This window comes from Delphinapterus leucas, chromosome 3, assembly GCF_059928025.1.
Source record: "Delphinapterus leucas isolate spDelLeu-1000000601 "Yukka" chromosome 3, BTC_Dleu_Yukka2, whole genome shotgun sequence".
Classification (NCBI taxonomy): domain Eukaryota; kingdom Metazoa; phylum Chordata; class Mammalia; order Artiodactyla; family Monodontidae; genus Delphinapterus; species Delphinapterus leucas.
In genome coordinates, this window is record NC_143131.1 from 157,799,315 (window position 1) to 157,825,429 (window position 26,115).

Genomic DNA, 26,115 nt, shown 5'->3' on the forward strand with positions numbered 1-26,115 from the left:
AGGGGGACAGATGCTCCAGAGCTCCAGTATCCTCCAAGACCACCTAACCTGCATCCTGTCAGGCATAAGCACACACTCTCCACATCTTTGGTTAGTTTCCTTTAATGACTTGGCCCTGCCTAGGGCCTAGGACTTGTGCCCCTTTAAAGAAAGTGGAGTGGCTCAGATATTTGGGGCAGCTGTTCAAGGGGGTGAAAACAGTACAGTGAGGGTTACCACCCTCAGTGGGGACACTGCCCCAGGGCAGTTCGAGTCTGGAGCACCTTGGAACACCTGTCTTGACTTGCCATTGGAAGTGGGATTCTCTCTCCCAGCAAAGACAGTGTGAACCTAAAGATAAGAGCAGACACACAAAGGGCCAGCTGGATCTGGGCGAGATGGTGCCCCTCCTGGTTGTAACGGCCCCCTATGGCAGGGCCTATCTGTTGGCCTGATTGGAGTACCCCAAGTCTAGTGGCTGAGGCCTAAGATAGCTAGTTGTAAGACACAGCACTTGGCTGGGGGCTGCAGGTGGATAAAGCCTGCCAGAAGCTCTCCCGTGGAGGAACCCGCTGGAGAAGGGAGGAAATAGCTATATTCTTTGCTCAGCCATCAAATGCAAACTTAAGTACTTTGGAGATTTTTCTGGGGTGGGGGATGGGGAGAGCCCAAGGCAGCCAGAGCCTCCCAGTATTAAAACTAACCTGTGGGAAGGGGACATCACTTGGAACAAGAATGTTGAAGGAGCTACTAAATGGGTGGTAAGGAACCCAGTTCTGGTTCTCTAGGAACAAGAAGTAAGGCCACTTACCTAGAGGACACGCCTCAGCAGAGCTGCGTCAGGGCTGGAGCCTCAGTGTCTTGCAACTTCTCACTTTCTCTTCCATGTCTGAAAAAGATGGTCAACCTTTCTCCTCTGCTAAAGACTTCTGCCTTCAGTGTCCAGGCTTCTTGGATGGCATTGTGGAGACTGGGCCCACTGGCCTGTCCAAGCCCATTGTCCCACCCTTTACCCCTGTGTACAGGCCACCACAGGGTCAGCAACAATTTCCCAAGAGGACAAAACCAGCCCTCAGATTTCCTGAGGCTTCCAGGCTCAACTGAAGTCCCTCCTATACAGTAACTCCAAGCCAGTTCTGTGCCCAGTCAGCTTTTCCTCCGCAGGCTTCCCGAAAATACATTCCCTTCCCCCAGCAGGTTCCGTACCACCTCCAGTTGTGTCTAGTAGGGACTGGCCTCAGCTCTAGAGACCTGGTGACCACAGTGAAATAGCCTGGGGGTGGGGTGGGGGTGGTTGTAGCTGGGCTGCTCTGATCTCTATCAGGAAGATAGCATTTTGCCTATTTTGGGGTCCCCCACTGAGCTCTGTACATGCAACATCGCCTCAGTGCATCGATGTGTCCAATTTGGTAATTATAGATTTCCTTGTAAGTGGATTTAGAGGAGAGTTTGACTTTCCTAAATGATAAGGAATGTGCAGAGGGATTTCATTTTGTGTTGAATCAGTCCAGGGTGCAAATCTCATTTCAGCCACTTAGCAGCTGAAGAAAGCAAAGCTACTGCCACCTACATCTCAGGGAGGCTTTAAGGACACAATGGAACCTCCCACTAGTTCCGATAGTTGGGCTTAAAAGCCCAGCCCTGCTTCCCTTGTCCTGCATGCCACACTGGTGCCTGCCCAGGCAGGATGGGTGGTGGCTCATTTCCCATCTACCCAGGGCTCAGATTTTTTGGGGGCACAGGCAGGAATAGGGGAGGCCTCCACTTCAGCTCCCTACTCCCTGCACTGTTCAGAGGACACCTGGCTCAGCTGTTGCACCCCTGTCCCTGGGCATGCTGGGAGGTCCTAGCTCCAGGCTGGGTTGTAGAGACACAGTTATCAGCTGCCCCTTGGGTGTCCAGGCTCACCTGTCAGGATGGCATCCAGCTTTGCTACCACGTGTCGTGCGTTGTCCAAGCTGAAACACATCGGGGGCTTGAACTTCAGGACATTCCTTCCGGGGCCGTCGGTGCTCAACAAAATGTAGTTTTCTTTCAGCCTGCAAGGATAGGACACAGCAGGGCCTGCTGCCCACCAGCCAAGGGCACTTCACATGGGCCTTTCAGACCTTCCTCAGCCTGGCTTTGGCCTCGTGGGCGCGACTCCAGCCACACTGCCCTCAGAACCTTCCATAGGCCAGTTCCCACCAGGATACAGCACTGGCCACCCCCTGCCAAACTCCTGCCCAACTTTATGGCCCAGCATCAGAGGCCCCTGTCTGGGGTGCCCTACATCTGGCCCTGAGCCTGCTGCCTGCACCCCCCCACCCCTAAGCAGGGGTCTTGCTTCGTCCATCCCTGGAGCCCCAGTTGAAGCCGAGATTGGCCACGGGGCTACAATGTGGACAGCAAGAGTCCTTGCATTTTTCATTTTAACATGGTTTATGTGACATTGTATGGTTTACTTTTTATATGGTAAGTGTCCAACATTCACAAAGAGAGTAGTACAGTGAACCCATGGAGCCCTCACCTAGCTTCTAACTTCCCTGCCAACCCTTTCTCTACTCTGCCCCCAGGTTATGTTGTAACCCCAGACAGGACTATCCAGTTTTAATTTCCAGTTCTTTTTGGAAGTTATTTAACATCATCATTGGTATCTAATAAATGTTTTTAATATTCCACATTTACACTTTCAACCTAGGAAGGTATCTTGGCCTCTGAGAGAAGGGGTCTGATGTGACTGTATTTACACTCTCTCTGACCCCCCCCCCCCCACTCTCATTCTTTTTTATTTATTCCTTTTATGTAAGTCTTGTCAGGAGCAGGGTGTCCTCAGCCTGCCTTTGGCTCCTTTCTCGCATCCCAGTCTTCCTGGCACTGACAGCATCTGTGCTAGAAAGATCAGGTTCTGGACTTTAAATCCAGCTCTGCCTTTAGCAGGGTGACTGCCACTGAAACACCGTTCCGCCTGGTTTCTGTTTCTTCACTGAACTGGAGAAACCACAGGGGTGGTTATAAGGTGGAGGAGGTCAGGCTTGGCTGAGGATCTGACTCCCTCCTTCCCACAGACCATCCTGAATTTCTGAGTCTTGAGGCTCCCTGGGGGAAGGGGTGGGTGAGCTGGTGGATGTGCCCAACCAGCACAGAGAAGGCAGGGGCTGGGCAGCCACGCAGGAGGGGTCAGCTTCAGAAAACGTGTGGGGAGAACGATTTTTACATCAATACTGTTTACGTGAATTCGAAACAGAATGACACACATTTCACAACTTGAATAAGGACACGCATCAAACACTAGATGGGTTTTCCAAGGTGGGGGAAGGAGGTAGGAGTGAGGAATGGAAATAAAAAGGAAGTAACGAAACAAGAAGGGAAAGGGTCCTGCGGCTTGGGTCCTGCCTGGGGTTCAAGTGAAAGAACATGGGAACCAGAACTGGGAGCGAGGGCTCCTGAGTCCTGAGATGCTGAGTCATCCAGACACTCCCCACTCAGACAAGGAACAGGAGTCCTATTTGAAAACCCTCTGGGAATGGGGAGTCTGGTTCTGCCACAGCCTCAGGTGTGGCTCTGGAGAAGCTGCTTCCCTCGGGCAGCCTGGGGCTGTGAAATGCAGCATTGGGGCTGCCTGGGTCTGAGAGCTTCTGCAGCTTTGGCATTTTTGGCAGAAGTGTCTGCTCAGGCTGGGAACGGACCGCACCCATCTGAAGCCTTTGCTGCCAGGCACTGGGTACAGAGCTGATGGGGCCGCTTTCTCTGTCCGCAGAGCCCAGTCAAAGGGGTGCACAGATTGGCAGCCCTCTAACCCAGAGGCTAAAGGCCACCTCCTTCAGTCAACCCTGTGTGGGCCCAGCGTGCCTGGGAGAGGCAAGAGGGGAGCTCTTTCCCAGTCAGGGCCGTAGAAACAAGTTGTTTCAAGAAAAAATACCTGGATACCACATAGTCAGCCTCTTCGGTCGCTGGCATCCTTGTGGCCTCATCTTTGATCAGATCCACACCAATGAAGAGCCCAACGCCCCTGGAGCAGAAGGTGACATCTCAGGAGGCCAGGCCTGAGGGACCATGGTCCTTGCTCTCACTCTCTGCCTGGGCCTCAGCCAAGCCCCTGTCAGAAAGCCCACCAGGGCTTGCACCTCTGCCTCCTGGGGAGGCTGAGAGCTGTAGGAACCCTTGGAGGGTGCTAAAACAGTTCCAGGAAGTAACTGTGATGGTGAGGGGCCCTCAATGTGGATAGAGGAAAGTTTGATCCTGGCTTCACCCCCCTCCTCCCTCCAGAGGTGCCATCTTGGGCAGTAGCACCTGTAGGTGCTTCAGTTCCTCTGCGGAGTGGAGATAAAAGTTCCCACCATCCCAGGTGGTGATGAAGTGAATGAAGGAACCACACCGGGCCCCTGGCAGGTGGTGACTGCTACCCTGAGCCTCACCTGATGTCCCCAAGGATGGGATGTTTGGCTTTCTGCTGTCCAAGGAGCTCCATCAGGAGGCTGCCCACAGAGGCAGCATGAGCCTGCAGCTGCTCCTTTTCCAAGACATCCAGGACGGCCAGCCCCACAGCGCAGGACACTGGGCTGCCCCCAAACTGAGCCAGGGGACAAAGAGCATGTCAGGTGCTCAGCAGAGTGGGCCATGCCCCAGGGACTGTGAAGGGCAGCAGAACTGCCACACACAGTGCAAAGGCAGTGATGAACACAGGCCTGAACCCCTCAGGGCTCAGCATGCTGGGCAGTAAATGGGGTTCTTCTGAGTCCCCCATGGGTTGTCCCATCTTTCCAGGTGCTAATGTGACTGTAATCCAGGCCAAGTACCCCCAGGGGTGCAATAGGATCCCCAAGAACAAGCAAAAATCAGAGGAGAGGATGTACTGGGCATTCCCACACAGCTGATTTTGTCAAAAGGCTTCAGGGCCCCATCTCATGGACTGGACCCAGACCCACTGCATTGCACTGCCCATCACCTCTTTCAAGGAGGGTCAAGAGCAGCATGCCAGAGCCACACCCAGGAAAAGTCACTCTGTGGTTCCAGCTCACAGCTCTGCTGGCTGAGCCCAAGGCAGATTTTAGGGCGCAGACCACAAGCTGCCTGTGAGCCAAATGCAGCCTGAGGATTCATTTTGTTTGGCTTGTGTGGCATAATTAAAAGTTTTGAATTAGGTGCTAATGTCTTAAGAAGAGACTTAACACAAAAATATGTCTGACTTAAACCTAGCCTATCTGGCTACATTGGCACTACCTGTCCCCTTCAGGCACCCTGAGTGCTTTGACTCACTTCCTCCACCTGGCCCTGCAGGTGTCTGAGGACCTGCATTGCAGAAAGTCAGAAGGAAGGGGTCTCCTGCAGACCATCTTTTTTTTTTTTTTTTTTAAACTAGATCTTAAAAAAACCACAAAACTTTATTGAGGTATAGTTTACATAAAATACACTGCATATATTTAAAATGTATGTAGTTCAGTGTGACTTGACAAATGTATATACCTGTGGAACCTCCACTACCATGAAAATACAAAACATTTCCAGCATTCCCCAAAGTTCCTTGTGCTTCCACCCACTACTGGCCCAGGCAACCACTGACTCTTTCTGTCACTATAGTTTTGCCTTTTCTGGAATGTCATGTGAATGGAATCACAAAATATGTAACCTTTTGTGCCTGGCTTCTGCTCAACATGTTTTTAAAATTCATCTATAATGTGTGTATTGGTCGTTTGTTCATTTTATGGCTGCATAGTATTCCATTATATGGACACACTACAATTTGTTTATCCAAATTCCCGTTGATAGACCCTTGGGGCTTATTTTGGTTTTGGGCTATTTACGAATAAAACTGTTATAAACATTTATAACAAGTCTTTTTGTTAACATACGTTCTCATTTCTCTTGGGTAAATACCTAGGAGTGGAACTGCTGGACAGCTTGATAAATATATATTTAACTATATAAAAAAGTGAAACTGTTTTCCAAAGTCGTACCATATTACATTCCCACCATTAGTCTATGAAATCCCAGTAGCTCCACATCCTCAAAAACATTTGGAATTGTTGCATTTTTTTTTTTTTTTTTGTGGTACGTGGGCCTCTCACTGTTGTGGCCTCTCCCGTTGCGGAGCGCAGGCTCAGCGGCCATGGCTCACGGGCCCAGCCGCTCTGCGGCATGTGGAATCTTCCCGGACCGGGGCACAAACCCGTGTCCCCTGCATCGGCGGGCGGACTCTCAACTACTGCGCCACCAGGGAAGCCCTGTTGCAGTTTTTAATTGCAGCCATTCTAATGGGTATGCAGTGGTATCCTGTAGACCATCTTGAAAATTTGCTTGCAGAACCTCATACTTGTGATCATAAAAAGCTTCCTAGGTGATTTGCTGTGAGGCAGCTTTCTGATATGTCCAAAGCAAATTATGTGTGGCATGGACACAGGGGATGGATTGAGGCTATTTATTGCATATTATTATCAACTGTGAACTTGTTAAAAGGTCGTGTGTTCTACCCACAGCATCTTTGGTTTAGAATTGTGGCCTGGCCAAGATGCTGAACTAGCATAATAGATAACATTAGTTGTCTGTTCTGAACTAGTTCAGAAAAGGCAATATACAAACAACAACAAAAAGCATCAACAACAAACCATGAGGAGGGAAAATGATTTCCAATGTTGCCACATTATATTATTTAAAAATGTCTAGTTCTCAACAGAAAATTATGAATCATGAAAAGAAAGAAGAAAGCATGGCCCATATATGGGGTGGTGGTGGTGGGGGGTGTGGATACAATCAACAGAAACTGTTACGGAGGAAGCCCAGATGATGGCCTTATTAGACAAAGACTTTTTCTTTTTTTTTAGACAAAGACTTTAAATCAGATATTATAAATATGCTTAAACACTAAAGGAAACCATATCTAAAGAATTAAAAGCTAAGCATGAAAATGGCGTCTTGCCAAATTTGGAAGATCAATAAAGAAATAGAAATTATAAAAAAGAACTAAATAGAAAGTCTGGAGTTGAAAAGCACTGGAGCTGAAATGAAAAATTAAGAGGCTCAACAGCAGATTTAATCAGGCAGATGAAAGAATCAGCAAACTTGAAGATATGTTGATTGAGACTGTCCAGTCTGAAAATTGGAAAGAAAAAAGAATTAAAAAAATGAACAGAGCCTCAGAGACCTGTGGGACACAAGCATACCAACATATGCAAATAAGAATTCCAGAAGGAGAGGAAGGGGCAGAAAGAATATCTGAAGCAACAATGGTCAAAAACTTACTAAATTTGACTAAAAAAACACCCCAACAACAATCTAAACATCCAAGGAGCTCAATGAACTCCAAGTAGAATAAACAAGTTTCATACCTAGACAAAACATAACCAAGGTACTGAAAGACAAGAACAAGAGGGTGGGTAAATGGGTGAAGGTCGTCAAAGGTAAAAAAATTCCAGTTGTAAATAAGTCACAGGGATGTAAGGTACAGCACGGTGACTATAGTTAATAATACTGGGGACTTCCCTGGTGGTCCGATAGTTAAACTCTGTGCTTCCACTGCAGGGGGCTTGAGTTTGATCCCTGGTCGGGGAACTAAGATCCCATGTGCTGCACAGCGCTGCCAGAACAAACAAGCAATACTGTATTGTATATTTGAAAGTTATTAAGAGAGTAGACCTTAAAAGTTCTCATCACAAGAAAAAAAACTGTAACTTTACGGTGATGGATGTCAAGTAAACTTATTGTGGTTATCATTTTGCAATACATACAAATATTGACTCATTATATTGTACACCTGCAACTAATATGATGTTGTCTGTCAATTATAACTCAAAAAAAAAAAGGACAAAGAGAGAATATTGAAATTAGCAAGAGAGAAGCAACTCATCATGTACAAGAGATTCTCAACAAGATTAATAGCTGATTCCTCATCAGAAACCCTATAAGGCCAGAAGGCAGTGGGATGACCTATTCAAAGTGATGAAAGAAAAATACTGTCAGTCCAGAATTCTCTGTAAAGTAAAAGTATCCTTCAAAGATAAAGGAGACAGGAATTCCCTGGTGGTCCAGTGGTTAGGATTCTGTGCCAAGGGCCCGGGTTCAATCCCTAGTTGGGGAACTAAAATCCAACATCCCACAAGATGCATGGTGCAGAATAAAAAAGGAAAGAAAAGAAAGAAAGAAAGGAGGGGAAAGAAAGAAAGAAAAGAAAAAGAGGAGAAACTAAGGTAGTTCTAGATAACGAAAAAACTGAAAAAAATTTGTCAGCAGCAGATCTACTTTACATGAAATACTAACAGTATTTCTTCAGGCTGAAATGAAAGGACATCAGATGTAAATCAAATCCACATGAAGAAATAAAGAGCACTGGTAAAGACACAAGTAGGTTTGAAAGCAAGAGAGTGAAGGTATGCCATGCAAACAGTAACCAAGAGAGCTGGTGTGGCTGTAGTAATATCAGACATAAAAGACTTGCAAGATTAAAACTGCTATTAGCAACACAGGAAAACATAATGATAAAAGAGTCAATCTATCAAAATGATATAACCACTACAAATACATACGTACTTAACAACAGAGCCCCCAAATAAGTAAAGCAAAAAATTAACTGAAAGGAGAACTACAGAATTCAATAAGAATAGTTGGAGAGTTCAGTCTCTCATTTTCAATAATAAACAACTAGGCCAACCAGGAAGTAGAAGGCTTGAGCAACACTATAAAGCAACTAGATCTAATAGATATATACAGAACACTCCACTTCAAAAAAGCAGTATAAATACTCTTCTCAAGTGCACATGGAACATTCTCCAGGATAGACTATATATCAATATGTTAGGCTATAAAACAAGTGTTAATATATTTTAAAAGTCTGAAATCATAGAAAGTATCTTTCTCACCACAGTGGAACGAAGCTAGAAATAAATAACAGAACACTGAAAAACTAAAAAACTATGTGAAAATTAAATAACATGCTTAAACAAACAATGGGTCAGTCAAAGAAGTCACAGGGAGATTAAAAAATATTTAGAGATAAATGAAAAAGAAAGCACAACATACCTAAACTCATGGGATGTGGTAAAAGTAATGCTTACAGAAAACTTCATGTCTGTAAATACTTCTGTTAAAAAAAAAATCTCAAATGAATATTTCCACCTTAAAAAGTATAAAAAAGAAAAGCAAACTAAATCTAAAGCAAAAATAAAGGAAATCATAAAGACTACAGTGGAAATAAATAGAAATATAGAAAAACAATAGAAAAAAATCAACAAAACCAAAAGTTGATTGTCTGAGAAAATCAACAAAATTGACAAACGTTAGCCAGACTGACCAAGATAAAAAGAAGAGTCAAATTACTAAGATCAGGAATGAAAGAGGACATATCACTGCCAATCTTATACGAGTAAAAAGAAGTATAAGGGAATAATGTGAACAACTGTCTGTCAACAAGCTAGATAACTTAGATGAAATGAACAAATTCCTAGAAAGATAAAAAATACTGACACTGATTCGAGAAGAAATAGAAAATCTGAATAGACCTGTGGCAAGTAAAAAGAATGAATTAATAATAAAAAAATCCTCACAAAGCAAAGCCTAGAACCAGATGGCTTCACTGGTGAATTCTACCAAAATGTTGAAAGAATTATTACCAATCTTTCAGAAAGTCTTCCAGAAAATAGAAGAGGCATGAACACTTCCTGGATCATTTTTTTTTGCAGTACGCGGGCCTCTCACTGTTGTGGCCTCTCCCATTGCAGAGCACAGGCTCCGGACACGCAGGCCCAGCAGCCATGGCTCACGGGCCTAGCTGCTCCGCGGCATGTGGGATCTTCCCAGACCGGGGCACGAACCCGTGTCCCCTGCATCGGCAGGCGGACTCTCAACCACTGCGCCACCAGGGAAGTCCCTGGATCATTCTTTGAGGCCAGTGTTACCCTGATACCAAAACCAGACAACGATATCCCAAGAAAACTACAGATCAATATCTCTTAAGAACATAGATGTAAAAATCCTCAAAAATCACAATAGCAAACTTAATCTAGCAACATATAAAAAGGATTATACACCATGATCACGTGGGATTTATCTCAGCAATGTAAAGTTGGTTTGACATGTGAAAATCAAATAATGTAATAAACCATATTAATAGGATTAAGGACAAAAAAAAAATGACATGATCATTACAATAAACGAAGAAAAAGCATTTGATAAAACCCAACAGCCTTCATTATAAAAGCTCTCAAAAATTAGGAAAAAAGGGGAACTTCTTCAACCTGATAAAAGGCTTCTATGAAAAACTCACAGTTGATACTATACTTAACGGTGAAAGACTGAATGTTTTCCCCTAAGATTAGGAAGAAGACAAGATGTCTACTCTTGCCATTTGTAGTCAATATTGTACTGGAGGTTCTAGGGCAGTTAGGCAAGAAAAAGAAATAAAAGGCATTCAGAATGGAAAGGAACAAGAAAACCATTTCTATTCACAGATGACATAATTTGGTACACAGAAAATTCTACAGAATCTATAAAAAACTATTAGAGCTAATAAATGCATTCAGTAAGGCTGCATGATACAAGATCAATATCCAAAAATCAACTGTATTTCTGTACACCAGCAATGAAGAATCTTAAAGTGAAATGAAAAAAGCAATTCAATTTATAAAAGCATGAAAAAGAATACAATACTTAGGAGTAAATTTAACAAAAGTAGTTCCAAGACTTTTACAGAGACTTCCCTGGAGGTCCAGTGGTTAAGACTGCGCTTCCACTGCAGAGGGTGTGGGTTCAATCCCTGATCAGGGAACTAAGATCCCGCATGTGGTGTGGCCAAAAAAAAAAAAGAAAAAGACTTTTACAATGAAAATTATGAACATGATTGAAAAACAAAGACCTCCATAAATGGACAGATATCTCATGTTTATGGATTAGAAGACTTAGTACTGTTAAGATGGCAATACTCTCCAAATTGATCTGCAGATTCAATGCAATCTCTTATCAAACTCCAAGCTGCTTTTTTGGTAGAAATTGACAAGCTGATTATGAAAATTCATAGTGAAATGCAAGGGACCCAGAATAGCCACAACAATCTTCAAAAAGAAGAACAAAGACTGGGGGATTAACAGTTTCTGATTTCAAAACATACTACAAAGTATAGTAGTCTAGACTGTGTGCAACTGGCAGGAGGACAGATTTTTGATCAGTGGGACAGAACTGGAAGTTTACAAATAAACCATTAAATCCATACATTTGGGACTTCTCTGGTGGTCCAGTGGTTAAAGAATCCACCTTCCAATGCAGGGGATGCAGGTTCAATCCCTGATTGGGGAACTGGAACTAAGATCCCACATGCCATGGGGCAACTAAGCCCACGTGCTAGATCTAGAAAATGCGCACCACAACTAGAGAGCCTGCGCACCGCAACTACTGAGACTGTGTGCTGCAACGAAAGATCCTGCATGCCACAACAAAGATCCCGTGTGCTGCAACTAAGACCCAATGCAGCCAAAAAAAAAAAAAAAAAAAAATCATGCATTTATGGTTGATTGATTTTTTTTTAAATTCAGTTATTTAATTTTTGGCTGCATTGGGTCTTCGCTGCTGCACACGGATTTTCTCTAGTTGCTGAGAGCGGGGGCTACTCTTTGTTGCGGTGCGCGGGCTTCTCATTGCGGTGGCTTCTCTTGTTGCAGAGTACAGGCTCTAGGTGCGCGGGCTTCAGTAGTTGTGGCACACGGGCTTCAGTAGTTGTGGCTCGTGGACTCTAGAGTGCAGGCTCAGTAGTTGTGGCGCATGGGCTTAGTTGCTCTGCGGCATGTGGGATCTTCCCGGACCAGGGCTTGAACCCATGTCCCCTGCATTGGCAGGTGGATTCTTAACCACTGCACCACCAGGGGAGCCCTGGTTGATTGATTCTTGACAAGGGTGCCAAGACCATTCAATGGGATAAGATATAATAAAGAACAGTCTTTTCAGCAAAAGGTGTTGGGACAACTGGATATCTATATGCAAAGTTAAGTAACCCCACCTCATACCATATTTAAAAACTAGCTCAAAATGGATCCAATACCTAAATATAACAATAAAAACTATAAAATTCTAGGAAGAAAACAGAGGTGTAAATCTTTATGACCGTTGATTAGGCAATGGTTTGTTAGCTATGACTCCAAAGTACAAGCAACCAAAGAAAAAATAAACTGGACTTCATCAAAATTAAAAACTTCTGTGCTTCAAAGGATACTATCGAAAAAGTGAAAAGACACCTCAAATAATGGGAGAAAATACTTACAAATTTTATGTATTTGGTAAGAATCTAGTATTTAGGATACATAAAGAACGCTTACAGGGCTTCCCTGGTGGCGCAGTGGTTGAGTGTTCTGCCTGCCGATGCAGGAGACACGGGTTCGTGCCCCGGTCTGGGAAGATCCCACATGCCGCGGAGTGGCTGGGCCCGTGAGCCATGGCCGCTGGACCTGCGCCTCCGGCGCCTGTGCTCCGCAACGGGAGAGGCCACAGCAGTGGGAGGCCCGCGTACCGCAAAAAAAAAAAAAAAAAAAAAAAGAATGCTTACAACGCAGCAAAAACAGACAGGTAACCCAATTAAAAAATTTGCAAAGGATATATTCTTTGGAATATATGTCATATATAATGGGATACATATATATATACATACATATGTGTGTGTATGTGTGTATATATATATATATATATATATATATATATATATGGTCAATAAGCACATGAGAAGATTCTCAGCACCTCTAGCCATCAGGCAAATGCAAATCATAACGAGAAACCACTTCACACTCACTAGGATGGCTATAATAAAAGAGAGAAAATAAATGCTGGAGAGGATATGGAGAAATTGGAACCCTCATACGTTGCATGTAAAGTGGTATAGCTGCTTGGAAAAACTTTGTCATTCCTCAAAAAGTTAAACTTAAGAGTTGCCATATGACCCAGCAACTCCACTCATAGGTAAGGCATACGCTCAAAAGAACTGAAAACACATTCCATACAAAAACATCTACACTGAATGGTCAACTGCAGCATTATTCATAATAACCAAGGAGGGGAAACAACCAAAACATCAGCTGAAGAATGGATAAATGAAACGCGGTATACTCATACAATGGAACATTAATCATTCATAAAAAGGAATGAAAGACTGATTCATGCTATAACATGGATGAACCTTGAAAACATTATGCTACGTGATAGAAGCCAGACACAAAAGGTCACATATTGTGTGACTGCATTTATGTGAAATGTCAAGAACAGGCAAATCCATGGAGACGGAAAGAAGGTTAGTGATTGCCAGTACTTGTAGAGAAAAGGCAATGGGGAGTGATTGCTAATGGGTATGGAGTTGCTTTTTGGGGTGATGAAAATGTACAACAATGAAAATTAAGACAGTAATAATGGCTGAACAACTTGGTGAGTATACTATAAAAGACTGAATTGTACTTGAATTAAAAACCATTGAATTTGTATTTGAAAGAGTAAATTTTATAATATGTGAATTATATCTCAACTAAAAAAGAATCAGTGATTTCAGCGTTTTCAACAGCAACACTGCATGCAAGGTGACAATGGAATACACTTTTAAAAAAAAATGAATCCATCAGCACTGACTTTATTTATTTAGGCCTGCTGCGTGGCATGCAGAATCTTAGTTCCCTGACCAGGGATTGAACCTGTGCCCCCTGGAGTGGAAGCGTGGAGTCTTAACCACTGGACAGCCAGGGAAGTCCCTGGAATATACTTTTACAGTAACTAGGACCTAGATTCTATTTTTAGCTAAAATAGTTAAATATGAGGGCCTGACACAAATACCCTTAGGCACAGAAGACCTCAGAAGGTTCGCAACATAAAGGCTTCCACTGAAAGGAATTTGGGATGAAATACATGTAATACAGATACTTAAATAAAATAGGAAGGATTAAAAGACACAGAAAAGTATGGTAAGCTAAAATTATAAATTAAGATGCTAGCAACAGGCCTAAATACATCAATAGTTACGTTAAATTTAAAGTCATTACTTTGAAGTCAAATATTAACAGATTTGGGCAAAAACCCAAATTCTAGATATATGCTGGTTAAAAGAAATACACCTAAAGCATGAGCACACAAGGTTGAGAATAGAAGGGTGGAAAATAATACATTGGGTAATTGATAGTCAAAAGAAAGCTGACTTAGCTTTATAATATCAGATAAAATAAACTTTAAGACCAAAAACATTATTAGGAATGGAAACTATTACTCCATATAATAAAAGACTCAATTCTTGAGAAACTGCACAGCCACATGCAAAAGAATGAAACTGGACCACTATTTTACACCATACACAAAAAATTAACTCAAAATGGACTGAAGATTTGAATGTAAGACATGAAATCATAAAACTCCTAAAGAAAACATAGGCGGTAAGCTCCTTGACATTGGTCTTGGCAATGATTTTTTGGATTTGACACTGAAAGCAAAGGTAACAAAAGCAAAAATAAACAAGTGGGACTACATAAAACTAAAAAGCTTTGCACAGCAAATCATCAACAAAATGAAAAGGCAATCAACTGACTGGGAGAAAATATTTGCAAATCATGTATCTGATAAGGAGCTAATATCCAAAATATATAAAGAATTCATGTAACTCAGTAGAAAAAAACCAAGCAATACAATTAAAAATTGGGTAGAGGGGCTTCCCTGGTGGCGCAGTGGTTAAGAATCTGCCTGCCAATGCAGGGGACACGGGTTCAAGCCCTGGTCCAGGAAAATCCCACATGCCAAGGAGCAACTAAGCCCGTGCGCCACAACTACTGAGCCTGTGCTCTAGAGCCCACAAGCCACAAGTACTGAACCCACGTGCCACAGCTACTGAAGCCCCACTCGCCGCAACTAGAGAAAGCTGGCACACAGCAACGAAGACCCAACACAGCCAAAAATAAATTAAATAAATAAATTTTTAAAAATTGGGTAGAAATCTGAATAGACATTTTTCCAAAGACATACAGATGGCTAACAGGTACACGAAAAGGTGCTCAACACCAGTAATCATCAGGGCAATGCAAATCAAAACCACAATGAGATGTCACCTCACACCTGTTAGAATGGCTATTATCAAAAAGACCAGAAATAACAAGTGCTGGCAAGGTTGTGGAGAAAAAGGAATCCTTGTGCATTGTTGGTGGGAATGTACGTTGGTGCAGCCACTATGGAAAACAGTGTGGAAGTTACTCAGAAAACTAAAAATAGAACTACCATGTGATCCAGCAATTCCACTTTGGATATTTATCTGAAGGAACTGAAAATACTATCTTAAAGAGCTATCTGCACCCCTACAGTCATGGCAGAATTATTTACAATAGCCAAGATATGTGTCTATTGATTGATGAATGGAATGTATATATATAAAATTCAGCCCTAAAAAAGAAGGAAATCTTGCCATTTGCAACAAGATGCTTTCATAACTTGAGGGCATTATGCTAAGTGAAATAAATCTGACAGAGAAGACAAATACCATATGATTCCACTTATATGTGGAATCTAAGAAAACCAAAAACCAAACACCCAAAAAACCCTGAACTTTTAGATACAGAGAACAGATTGGTGATTGCCAGAGGTGGGGGTGGGCAAAATGGGTGAAGGGGGTCGAAAGGTACAAACTTTCAGGTATAAAATAAAATAATAAGTCCCAGGGCCGCATAGTGACTGTAGTTAATAATACTGTATTGTATGCTTGAAAGCTGCTAACAGATCTTAAAAGTTCTCATCATCATAAGAAAAAAAAAATTGTAACCATGTATGGTGATGGATGTTAACTAGAATTATCGTGGTGATCACCATATATATATATATATATATATATATATATATACATACACACATATATATACACACACACATATATACATACACACACACAAGTACTGAATCATTACGTTGTACACCTGAAATCAATATAATGTTATATGTCAATTATACCTCAATCAAGAAAAAGATTCAATTCCCAATGAACATACAGAAAAAAAAACCATATATACTGCGAATTCCCTGGCAGTCCAGTGGTTAGGACTCCATGCTTTCATTGCCGAGGGCACAGATTCAATCCCTGGTCGGGGAACTAAGATCCTGTAAGCCAAGCAGCGCGGCCAAAAATACCCAAAAGTATATATATATACTACTTAATATTATTAAGTAACATATATATTACTTAACAGCCTCACAATATATGAAGCAAAAATTAACAGTATTACAAGAAAAAAACTGATCATTTTTCATCATAGTGTGAGATTTAAACACACAGTTCTTAATTATTAATAGGTTAAGTAGGAAAAAAAAAATCCAGTAAGAATACAGAAGATTCAAACAACACAATTAACAAGTGTGACCTAAGAGACATTCAGGGAGTCTGGCAAACAACATTTAGAGAACCCACAATTTCCCAAGGACATGTAGAACAATCACGTACCAGGTCACCTCAACACATTTTACAGAATAAGTATCAAAAGAATAAGTGGCAGTAAGTCAGAAGTTAACAAAAAGATTTGAAAAAACTAGAATTGAATGATAATGCAGTGGTTCTCAAACTTTCGGTCTTAGAATTCCCTTACACTCTCAAAAACTTGTGAGGAATCCAACGAGCTTTTGTTTATATGGGTTATATCTATTTATATTTACTGTAATATTTACGATAAAACAACTATATTTACAAGAAAATTAGTGAGTAGTAGTGGCCTTGTTTGTACAGAAGCCACCATGGTGCTTCCTGGCCCTGGAGCCTTCACTCACCGTGTTGAAGTACTCGACGCCGGTGGCTTCAAATGCCCTCGCCACAGCATGTGTTGTGGCCACACAGGCTACAGGGTGGCCATTGCCAATAGACTTGCCCATGGTGACAATGTCGGGGACAAAGTCTTCCCCCTGCAGCTGGAAGGCCCAGAAGTGCTTGCCTACTCGGCCAAAGCCCACTTGAATCTCGTCTGCAACAAAGACCCCTCCGGCCCTGCGGATGTGCCTGTGGCAGAGGACACACGGCTGATGGGGGACTGTGGTGAGAGGGAGGAGACCAGAAGCTGGGTCTTGGGACTCTGAATCCTGGCTTTGCCAACAGTAAGGTGGGGACCTTACGCAGATAGCTGGCCTTCTTGGAGCCACTATTTCTTCAGGGGCTTTGTCTGACAATTCTGGCAGGAATTGCCAGGCTGAGGTTGGAATTTGGAACAAAGGCTGGCAAACCCCACCCTGAGGCAGCCTCTCCCACCTACTCACCCTGCCACTTCTGGGAAGTAGCCAGCAGGAGGAATGATCTGCCCTCCCACACTGGGCAGAGACTCAGCAAAGAACGCTGCAATCTGTGGAGGAGAAGGGAATGGCACTGCGGAGGGGCTGAGCTGCAAGCTGAGCACGTCCGCTGATGCTGGCTCAGTGCTGGCTCCAAACATGATGAGTTACTGTCCGCACTGTGCCCCCACTTTGGGCTCCACATCACACCTGAGGGTCTGTGACATAGCTTTTTCAGGCCTTGAACCAATTCTTACCACCTGGATGCCTCCAGACCCCCTGTACTTAGCATGCTCCAGATGAAATCCAGACTTCTCCCCCATAAGCCTGTTCCTTCCCTTCTCCCATATGGTGAGTCCCATCCCTCCCAACTAGGACAGAAATCTGGCCCCATCCTTGATCCAGCCTCCTTCTTCATCTATCAGCCAGCACAGCCTCTGACTCTATCCCTGTAACATCGTTGCACCCACTCCTTCCCCTCCCCGCTGGATACTCCTGCCTCCTGGCAGACCTGCCAGTTTCTGCCTTGGCCTCCTGCCTTCTAACTGGACACCTCTTCCAATCCATCCTCCACTGGCCACCAGGGTGATGCCTCAGTGTAGACACTGAGCTCATCACTGTCCTGTTTAAAACCCTTCACTGACCCTTTTGCTTATAGCAATGACTTCCAAACTGTGTTCTGCCTTGGAGCTGCTTCAGAGGCTACTGCTGGGATGAAGGAAGGACTGGCGGGGTGGGAAACCGGTCACCCACCCATGCTGCCACCACAGGAATCTCTTTTTTGGTTTTATATAAGTAGGTGCAGAACATCGGAAATGCATGGGCCAGGCTTCCTGGATCTGGCTCTGCCAACCTTCCTGGCCTGTCTTTGCTATATATCCTGTGTTCAGCTGTCACTCCTTCAGCAAAGCCTTCTAGAGAGCCCTAATACCAATCGCCAGCTGCCTCCCCTCTACTGCTGCCATGGCTGCTGCTCTTCCAGGGTATGACATATCTCTCCTGTCTCTGCCCCACAATCCATCTCTACTACGCTGCCCTGGGTGGGTCTCCCCATTGCTCACTCGGGCCAACAGGGCCTCTTCATGTCACCTGCCCTCAGACTGGCCCCATTCAACTGCATCCCCTGGTCCTATTACCTTCTCTCTTAAAACTCTATAAAGGTCTCCCATGGCCTCTAGCCCCTCAGCTAAAGGGGTACTTGCAGTCCACGGGCCTATGGTCCTGCCTGCTTCTCTAGGTTCATCTCCTGCCGGCTCAGCCTGGCCCCATACTCACATGGTTCCTGCACAGGCCGCCGCTCTGTTGAGGATGCCTTTCCTTGTCTACCCCGACCCCACCTTGAATGGCTAACTCCTACTCACCTTATATTACTAAAATCAGGCAGCACCCCCTCCACGGGCCCACCATCACACACACCCCAGTCCAGCTTGGGCCCCTGGAGTCCAATAACGCCCAGGACATATCTCTACCTAAACACTCTGCTGAGCACTTATGCCCTCTACTAGACTCCCAAAGGGCAGGCCCTGGTTCCAATTTCTCTCAGGGTTCCCAAGATCCAGTCCAGGGCTGGCAACATTTGCTGTTTGCTGGACCAGACCTGCGTGGATGTGGTTACCTTCCTGCCCTTCTCCTGTGCGCTGCCGACCACACGTTTCACCTCACTGGCATAGGCCACAGCTGGATTGGGGTGGTCCTCCCGGTAGGGGCCCCGGTAGGTGTCTGGGAGAGGTGCCTGTGGGGAGTGACAGCACCATGTCATCCAGGCTGAGGCGCAAGCACCGGCCTGTTGCCCACTTGAGCAGTGCATACCACGTGGACCCACTCCTTCTGGCCATCCAGGTCCCGGAACTTGTAGGGGCTGATGTCGATCAGGGAGCTCAGGTGACCATGATAAGCACTGGGAAGGAGAAGGGAGAGTGGGCTCAGACCCAGGTGGCATGTACTTCCTGGCCTGGCCCTGACAACTGTCTGTTCACCTCAGGAAACACTCAGGGAAGACCAACCTTTCAGACACAGCCTGAGTCCTAGGGCCAGGAACGAGCACAGGCCTTGGAGTCAGCAAGCCTTCCTCCAAGGCCACTTACTAGCTATGTAACGGTGGCTAATCGTTAAAATCTTTGGGCTCAGTTCCCTCCCCTGTAAAGTTGGGGGTGGTGGTGTTTCTCCTTCATGGTTGTAATGAACCTTAAATGTGATAATGCTCTAACCCTGGGCCTGGGTCTTGTGCACAGCAGATACTCAGTACAATGGGAGCTACTGTTGGAACATTTTTTAATTTTATTTTTTTTATCTTTTGGCCGTGCCACACGGCATGTGGGATCTTAGTTCCCCAACCAGGGATCAAACCCGCGCCCCCTGCATTGGCAGTGCAGAGTCCTAACCACTGGCCCACCAGGGAAGTCCCTACAACAGTTTTAATACCTAATATGTGGGACCAACTCTCACCACCTTATAAAGCATTCTCTGCTCCCCAGAAGCTGCCACCACAGAAGAGACACCCGGGGGAAAGAGCCGCCTGGTGTGTGTGTGTGGGGTGTCTCTGTGGCCAGGTCCTCATGATCCTCTCCAGGCCCAGGCCCCTCATCTTTCCTGCCCAAGGCACCCAAAATCAGAGCCTCACTGATCCCCAATAAGCAGCAGGCCCACACTTCTGGAAATGGCACTTACTGATCTAATACCACCACGTCCCAGTGTCCTGTGTATTGGCGCGCCAGCCTCAGGGCCAGGTCGTTGGCTTCTGACCTACGACAGAAAAAGTGGATACTGCTTGGACAGCTATCCAAGGGCTTTCCCTCCAGGATAACTGCTTTCTACAGAGAAACCTGGAGGGAAGGAAGAGCCCTTCCAGCAGCAAGAAGATTCTTAGGACACCATTCATTAGTCATTCGCTTATTCATTCAGTAAACATTTATCAAATGCCTTCAATGTGCTAGGAGCTGGGGGCGAAAATAGTTAAGTAAAACAGGCAGGCTCTGGCCCTCCTGGAACTTACATTCTACTATGTGTCACGAAAGCCAATAAACAAAGACAGAATGATCATTTGGTAAGTGCTACAATGGACACAGGGTACCGAGAGAACCAGGTGGGGCCCTACCTTAGATAAGGGGTGTTATGGGATGAATCGTGTCTCCCCAAATTCATGTGTTGAAGTCCTAACTCCCAGTATCTCAGAATGTGATTTTATTTAGAGACAGGCCCTTTAAAGAGGTGATTAAGTTAAAATGAGGCCATCTGGGTGGCCTTAATCCAATACAACTGGTCTCTTTGTAAGAAGACATTTGGACACACAGAGAGACACCCGGGGGTGTGCATGCTCCAAAGAAAGGCCATGTGAAGACAGTGAGAAGGTGGCCACCTGCAACCAAGGAGAGAGGACTCAACGAAACCAAATCTGCCAGCAACTTGATCTTGGATTCTGACTTCCAGAACTGTGGGACAATAAATTTCTGTTTAAGCCACCACGTCTACAGTATTTTGTTACGGCAGCCAGAACAGACGAAGGCCACACCTGTAGAGTCCTGAGGGTGAAGTTTCTAGGCAGAGTGAGCAGCACACACAAAGACCTTGTGAAGGAAAATTGCTCAGGGAACCACAAGAAGACAAGGGAGGCCAGGGGCAGCATGAGAGAGGAAGTGGGGAGATAGGCAGGGCTGCAGAAGGAGCCTGGATTTTCTTCTCAGTGCTATGTGAAGCTACTGAAAAGTTTTAATCAAAGAAGGGACATGATTCAGCTCCCATATGAGGAGGAAGCCTCTCTGTGTATATAATGGAGTAGAAGGGAATTAAAGTGCAAGTGAGGAGACCTAGAAGGAGGACACGAAGGTGAGAGCAGGTGGTGACCACGCAGACAGAGAGAGATGAATGGAGTTAGGAGACAACCTGGAGACAGACGAGGCAAGCCTGATGCAGGACTGGGAGGAGGGTGCGTTTCTACCTTGAGCAGAGGCGCAGACGGTGCTGCCATTTGCCAGGACAGATAGGGTGAGGGAGGGCCGGTCTTCTTGGGAAAGTCTGGGGTAGGTGCCTGAGAATGTCAGGGAGAGCCAGTGCCGTGGTCCCACACCAGGTGTTAGCGAAGACAACTCTTTTCTTTTCTTTTTTTTAAAAATAAATTTATTTATTTATTTTTAGCTGCATTGGGTCTTCGTTGCTGCGCACGGGCCTTCTCTAGTTGCAGCAAGCGGGGGCTACTCTGTTGTGGTGCGAGGGCTTCTCATTGCGGTGGCTTCTCTTGTTGTGGAGCATGGGCTCTAGGCATGCGGGCTTCAGTAGTTGCAGCACACGGGCTCAGTATTTGTGGCTCGTGGGCTCTAGAGCACAGGCTCAGTAGTTGTGGCTCATGGGCTTAGTTGTTCTGCGGCATGTGGGATCTTCCCGGACCAGGGATAGAAGCCGTGTCCCCTGCACTGGCAGGCGGATTCTTAACCACTGCGCCACCAAGGAAACCTGGCGATCAACTCCTGATGTCTTTTGGACAGGTGATGTTAGACCTGTTCCAAAGTCAAGTGGGCAGTTAGAACCTTGAGGCTGGAACACATGGGAAACATCTGGGTTTAAGATACAAATCTGGGGGACTTCCCTGGTGGTCCAGTGGTTAAGACTCCACACTCCCAATGCAGGGGGCCCGGGTTCGATCTCTGGTCAAGGAACTAGATCTCACATGTCGCAACTAAAGATCCTGCACGCCGCAATGAAGATCCCGCGTGCTGCAACGAATTCCTGGCACAGCCAAATAAATAAATAAATTTTAAAAAGATACAAAGTTGGGAGTCACCAGCATGTGGATGATATGTAATACACGGGAATGGATGAGGTAAGGAAGGCAGAGGGCTCAGAGAGGACCAGCCCTGAGGAATAGAGTAGGAAGAATCGGCATAGGAGACAGGGGGAGTGGCCAGAAGCTGGCAGAAAACAAGAAGCGTGAAATGTTCTGGAATCAAGACCAGAAAGCATTTCCAGAGAGAGTGGTAACTCTGTCAATATTACTGAGAAACAGGAAGACAAGGGCAGCAAAGAGACCAGGTCCCCCCACTGTTTCTATGCCTCATAATTCTCTGTACTTTTCTCTCCCAGGCACACTGGGCTGGTTCTGTGTACACGCCATCATCTGCCATTTCTGCCTCCACTGCTACTCCCAGTGTAGCATAACCTATCACCGGTCACTAAACTGGTGCCTAATGGTGTCCATTCTTGCTTTCCTCCAGTCCTGATGACACCACTTACCTGATTAAAACCCTCTGATGGCTTCCCAATGCTCTTGGGATACACAGATTCCTCACTTGACCAATAAAGCCCTGGGTGATGGGCTCTGCCTCCCTCCCCAGTGTCCCCAGGCTCCCACCCTCTGCCCTCCCTCACTGGCTGCCTTTCAGCTCAAGTGCGCTGGGGTGCCAAATATTCTTCCTGCCATAGGACCTCTGTACAGGCTGTTCCGTGTGGTGACCTTGACAAGAACACTTCCAATGGAGCGGGCAGCACCTTACCTTCCTCCTCATCTAGCTATCCCCTAGTCAGCTCTTAGCCTAACATCACTTCTTCAGGGACGCCTTCCCCAACCCTCTCAGAGCAGGCCAGGTCACCCCACTGCTTCTATGCCTCATTATTCTCTGTAGTTTTCCTCCAGACAGTGATTCCTCTTTGTAATTTTGTATTTCTTTGAAGCATCTTTGATGTTTCTGTTCCTTACAGAGCAGGGATTTTGGCTGTAGCTCCCAGCACTGTGCCTGTGTATGCATAAAGCAGAAATAAAGGAACATATTACCTTGGTAAGCCCCAACAATGATCTTAGAAGAGAGGTAATGGCACTCCTTACAAAGAGAACAGGAAAGTGGATCTGACAGAGAAGCAGTGGGGCCTGCCGCTAGGAAGCGTGGGTGCCTGGCCCACTGAGGGCTGCCTCTCCCCACACTCCGTCGGCTACACAATGCCGACGTGAGCAAATGCCACAATGCCATGTGAGCAAATCTCTCCATCGTTGTCTCATCCTTTTGCTGGGGGCTGGCCACAGTGCACTTACCCAGAATTCAGGAAATAAAATACACAGAGCTTCTCCGGTAGGGTCTCGGACAGCCTCTGTGCGTAATCCACGATGTTGTCGTGCAGGTACCGGCTGTTGGTGTTGAGCACCTGGTTCTGTTCATGTGCTGCTTGGACCACGAGAGGGTGGCAGTGCCCAACTGCAAGAGGGCCACCTCCATCACACAGCCGGCCTCACTCAGCCAATCCCTCCGGGCCTCTCCCAGCCCCAATCTGTGAACCCAACTAAAGGAGATGCAGTTATAGAGGCAGAGGTACAGAGGAAAGACGGGAGTCTGAAGACAGAGGGGGTGAGACAGAGGTGCCAGTCTGGAAAGGGAGACCTAGAAAGGAGTCCCTGAGATTCTGGCAGAAGGCAAAGTTCTCTGGCAGAAACCTGATCTCGAAAACCTATGCTCTTTTTTTTTTTTTTTTAACATCTTTATTGGGTATAATTGCTTTACAATGGTGTGTTAGTTTCTGCTTTATAACAAAGTGAATCAGTTATACATATACATATGAAAACCTGTGCTCTTTAGGAAGCTTCTTGAGGCCTTCTGCTCAACAAAGACAGGGGTGTGGGATATGGGGGATGGACAAGGGGTAGGGGTGTCGTCAGTGGCTTGACTTCACCAGGCAGGGGGGCTGGAAGTAATGATGGCCAATGGCCAAGGATTATGATAAGAGAATGAAGATGATTGGGTGCTCACCAAGTGCCAGGCACACTCAAAGCAAGTTACATGAATTAACCCACTTAATCCCCCAAAACATCTGGAGGTGCATACCAAGTATTATCATGTTCATTTTGCAGATGAGCAAACTGAGGCACAGAGGCCTAAACTTGCCACAAAGATAGCAAGTGGAGGACAGGGATATGAACCCAGGCAGTCTGGAACTCCCTTTCCTTCCACCAGCTCTGGTGGCCTCATCTGGATAACTGAATTCCTACTTCAGTTTCCTTGTCCAGGACCTGAGATGATCACATGGGCTGAAGCCTTGCCATGACTGCCAGGGCTCGGCCAGGGTCCTGTTGGGTTGCTGGCCATGGCTGGGCTGACTGCTGTTCTCTGAGCTCACTATCAGTCCCAAGTGGAAGTGGACCCTTAGACTTAGGTCTCTGACTCCTGCTGATTTAGCAGAGCTACTGCTTGGAAACTTCTACAGCTACCCCAGAAAGACGGGGTCTCCTCTGCACATGGATGCTGGTTAAGCAGAACCTGAGTTCTCTGTACCTCTCTGAACCTCAGGTTCACCCTTGGACCAGGTTCATAGTGTTGGCATGCTTTCCTGCCCCATCTTGAGGTATGATACTGACCGTGAGCCACATTGTTGATGCAATCGATGTATTCTGCCCCCTGTTCATCATACATGTATTGCCCTTGGCCCCGGACAATCTTAATAGGATCCTCAGGAAAAAAGAGTCTGCAGGAATTGCTGTGGGGACAACGAATGGACAGCCATGTCTGAAGACCGGAAGGGAGAAATCCACCCATCACAGGCCTCCCCCTACCCTTTCCCAGTTTCTGGAAAGGACAAAAGCTTGAAGGGCAAGTTGTTGCGTCCCTGCCTCCACTCCCTCCCCCACTCCACAGGTGGCTGGAAAGGAGAAAAGGATGGGGTAAGAAGTTGCTAAAACAAACTGTTTCTTGGGCTTCCCTGGTGGCGCAGTGGTTGAGAGTCCGCCTGCCGATGCAGGGGACACGGGTTTGAGCCCTGGTCCGGGAAGACCCCACATGCCGCGGAGCAGCTGGGCCCGTGAGCCATGGCCGCTGAGCCTGCGCGTCCGGAGCCTGCTCCGCAACGGAGAGGCCACAACAGTGAGAGGCCCGCGTACCGCAACAAACAAAAACAAATTGTTTCTTAAGTCATTTTAAGGCTATGTGGCTTCATTCATTCCCACATGTGCCCATTGAGTCGCTCGGGTCCCGGGAAAGGTGGCTGCTCCAGACCCACACGGGGTCCCTAAGGCAGTGTCTCTTTGCTGGGATGAGTGAGTAGGGCACCACCATTTGGTGGCTGGCTCTCGGCCCTAAACAAGTCCTTGCCCTCCAAGCCTGCTGCCCTGGTGGGGGCCAGCCCCAAGCTCTAGCCCAAGGCTGCCTCATGCCCCACGTCCCACCGACAGCCCCTCAGACACAGGTCAAGGGTAGACTTTCTCTAAGGCTGCCTGTGAGCCGACACCCCACCCCACCCTTCGTCTGGACTTTCAGCCCCTTCCTGGGTCACTCCCGAGCCGGGCCCAGGTCCGGAGGGCGGGCCACCACTGGGCGAGGTCCTCCCAGGAGCCCGGCTGCGGGGGTGGATAAGACGCTGCGGGGGAGGCGCGGGATAAGACCGCCGAGACAGGCTGCGCGCGGCGGGGTCTCTGGGGCCAGAGGCGCCGAAACAGGGATAGGTCGTGCGAGGCCGCGGGGGCTGGGGCCTGTAGGCTCGCGCCGGACGTGCGTGCCTTGTGCGCGGCCCCCCCCCCCCCCCCCCACCGCGTCGCCGTCTCGGTACCTGAGTAGCCGCCTCCTCAGGGCCAGAGTCGCGGCCTTCCCGCGCGGATCAGTGGCCATGGCGCCCGCCAGCACTCGCTCTGAGACACTGCGCGGAGGTCGGGGGTGGGGGTGGGGTGGTCCCGGCTCCGCCCAAGCCCCGCCCCCGCTGCGGGCCCCGCCCATGGCAGAGCGCGACTCGGAGCTACTGTTTGCCCCGCGGCCCCGCCCCCAAGTGGGCTGTTTCGAGTTTGTTCCTTAATTAAGTTGGCTAAAGAGTCTGACGGGCTCCCCACCTCTGCGAAGTTCCTTAGACAACGCCGCGCGGGAGCCGGGTTTGTGCTCGCCTCGCCTAGTGCTGCCCCGGCCCTGGGAACGCACCACGGTCCTCGCCCTCCCGGCCGCTGCTGTTTCCCTCCCCGGGAAGTGCCCCCCG

General features: G+C 46.6%; 1 protein-coding gene across 4 annotated transcripts; it reads right to left on the reverse strand.

The window, feature by feature from the left end:
• Window positions 1–32: 32 nt before the first annotated feature.
• Window positions 33–25,804, reverse strand: LOC111169819 (5-phosphohydroxy-L-lysine phospho-lyase). Of its 4 annotated transcripts, XM_089909792.1 has the most exons (14): window positions 25,702–25,801; window positions 24,843–24,992; window positions 24,518–24,636; window positions 23,204–23,363; window positions 19,855–19,929; window positions 18,997–19,084; window positions 18,803–18,919; window positions 17,176–17,258; window positions 16,696–16,921; window positions 4,377–4,531; window positions 3,881–3,970; window positions 1,888–2,018; window positions 791–868; window positions 40–330 (listed from the first exon to the last, which is right to left on the reverse strand). In XM_089909792.1, exons 1-13 carry the CDS (start codon window positions 25,758–25,760, stop codon window positions 819–821), a joined length of 1,503 nt encoding a protein of 500 aa, XP_089765918.1. In that variant the 5' UTR covers window positions 25,761–25,801; the 3' UTR covers window positions 40–330; window positions 791–818. The 4 variants fall into 4 exon arrangements, with proteins under 4 accessions (XP_089765919.1, XP_089765920.1, XP_022420032.1 ...); XM_022564324.3 differs by lacking the exon at window positions 24,843–24,992 and having other exon boundaries at window positions 39–330; window positions 25,702–25,804; XM_089909793.1 differs by lacking the exons at window positions 24,843–24,992; window positions 25,702–25,801 and adding an exon at window positions 21,122–22,910 and having other exon boundaries at window positions 33–330; window positions 18,803–19,084; window positions 23,204–24,626.
• Between the last annotated feature and the right edge of the window lie 311 nt (window positions 25,805–26,115).

Excerpts from the sequence above, each read along its gene's own strand:
- LOC111169819 (XM_089909792.1), bottom strand. The coding sequence starts at position 25,760 with ATGGCCACTGATCCGCGCGGGAAGGCCGCGACTCTGGCCCTGAGGAGG. Across the intron at positions 23,364-24,517 it reads CATCAACAATGTGGCTCACG|TTGGGCACTGCCACCCTCTC; the intron begins GTCAGTATCATA and ends GCCCTCTTGCAG. Across the intron at positions 19,085-19,854 it reads GACGTGGTGGTATTAGATCA|TGCTTATCATGGTCACCTGA; the intron begins GTAAGTGCCATT and ends TCTCCTTCCCAG.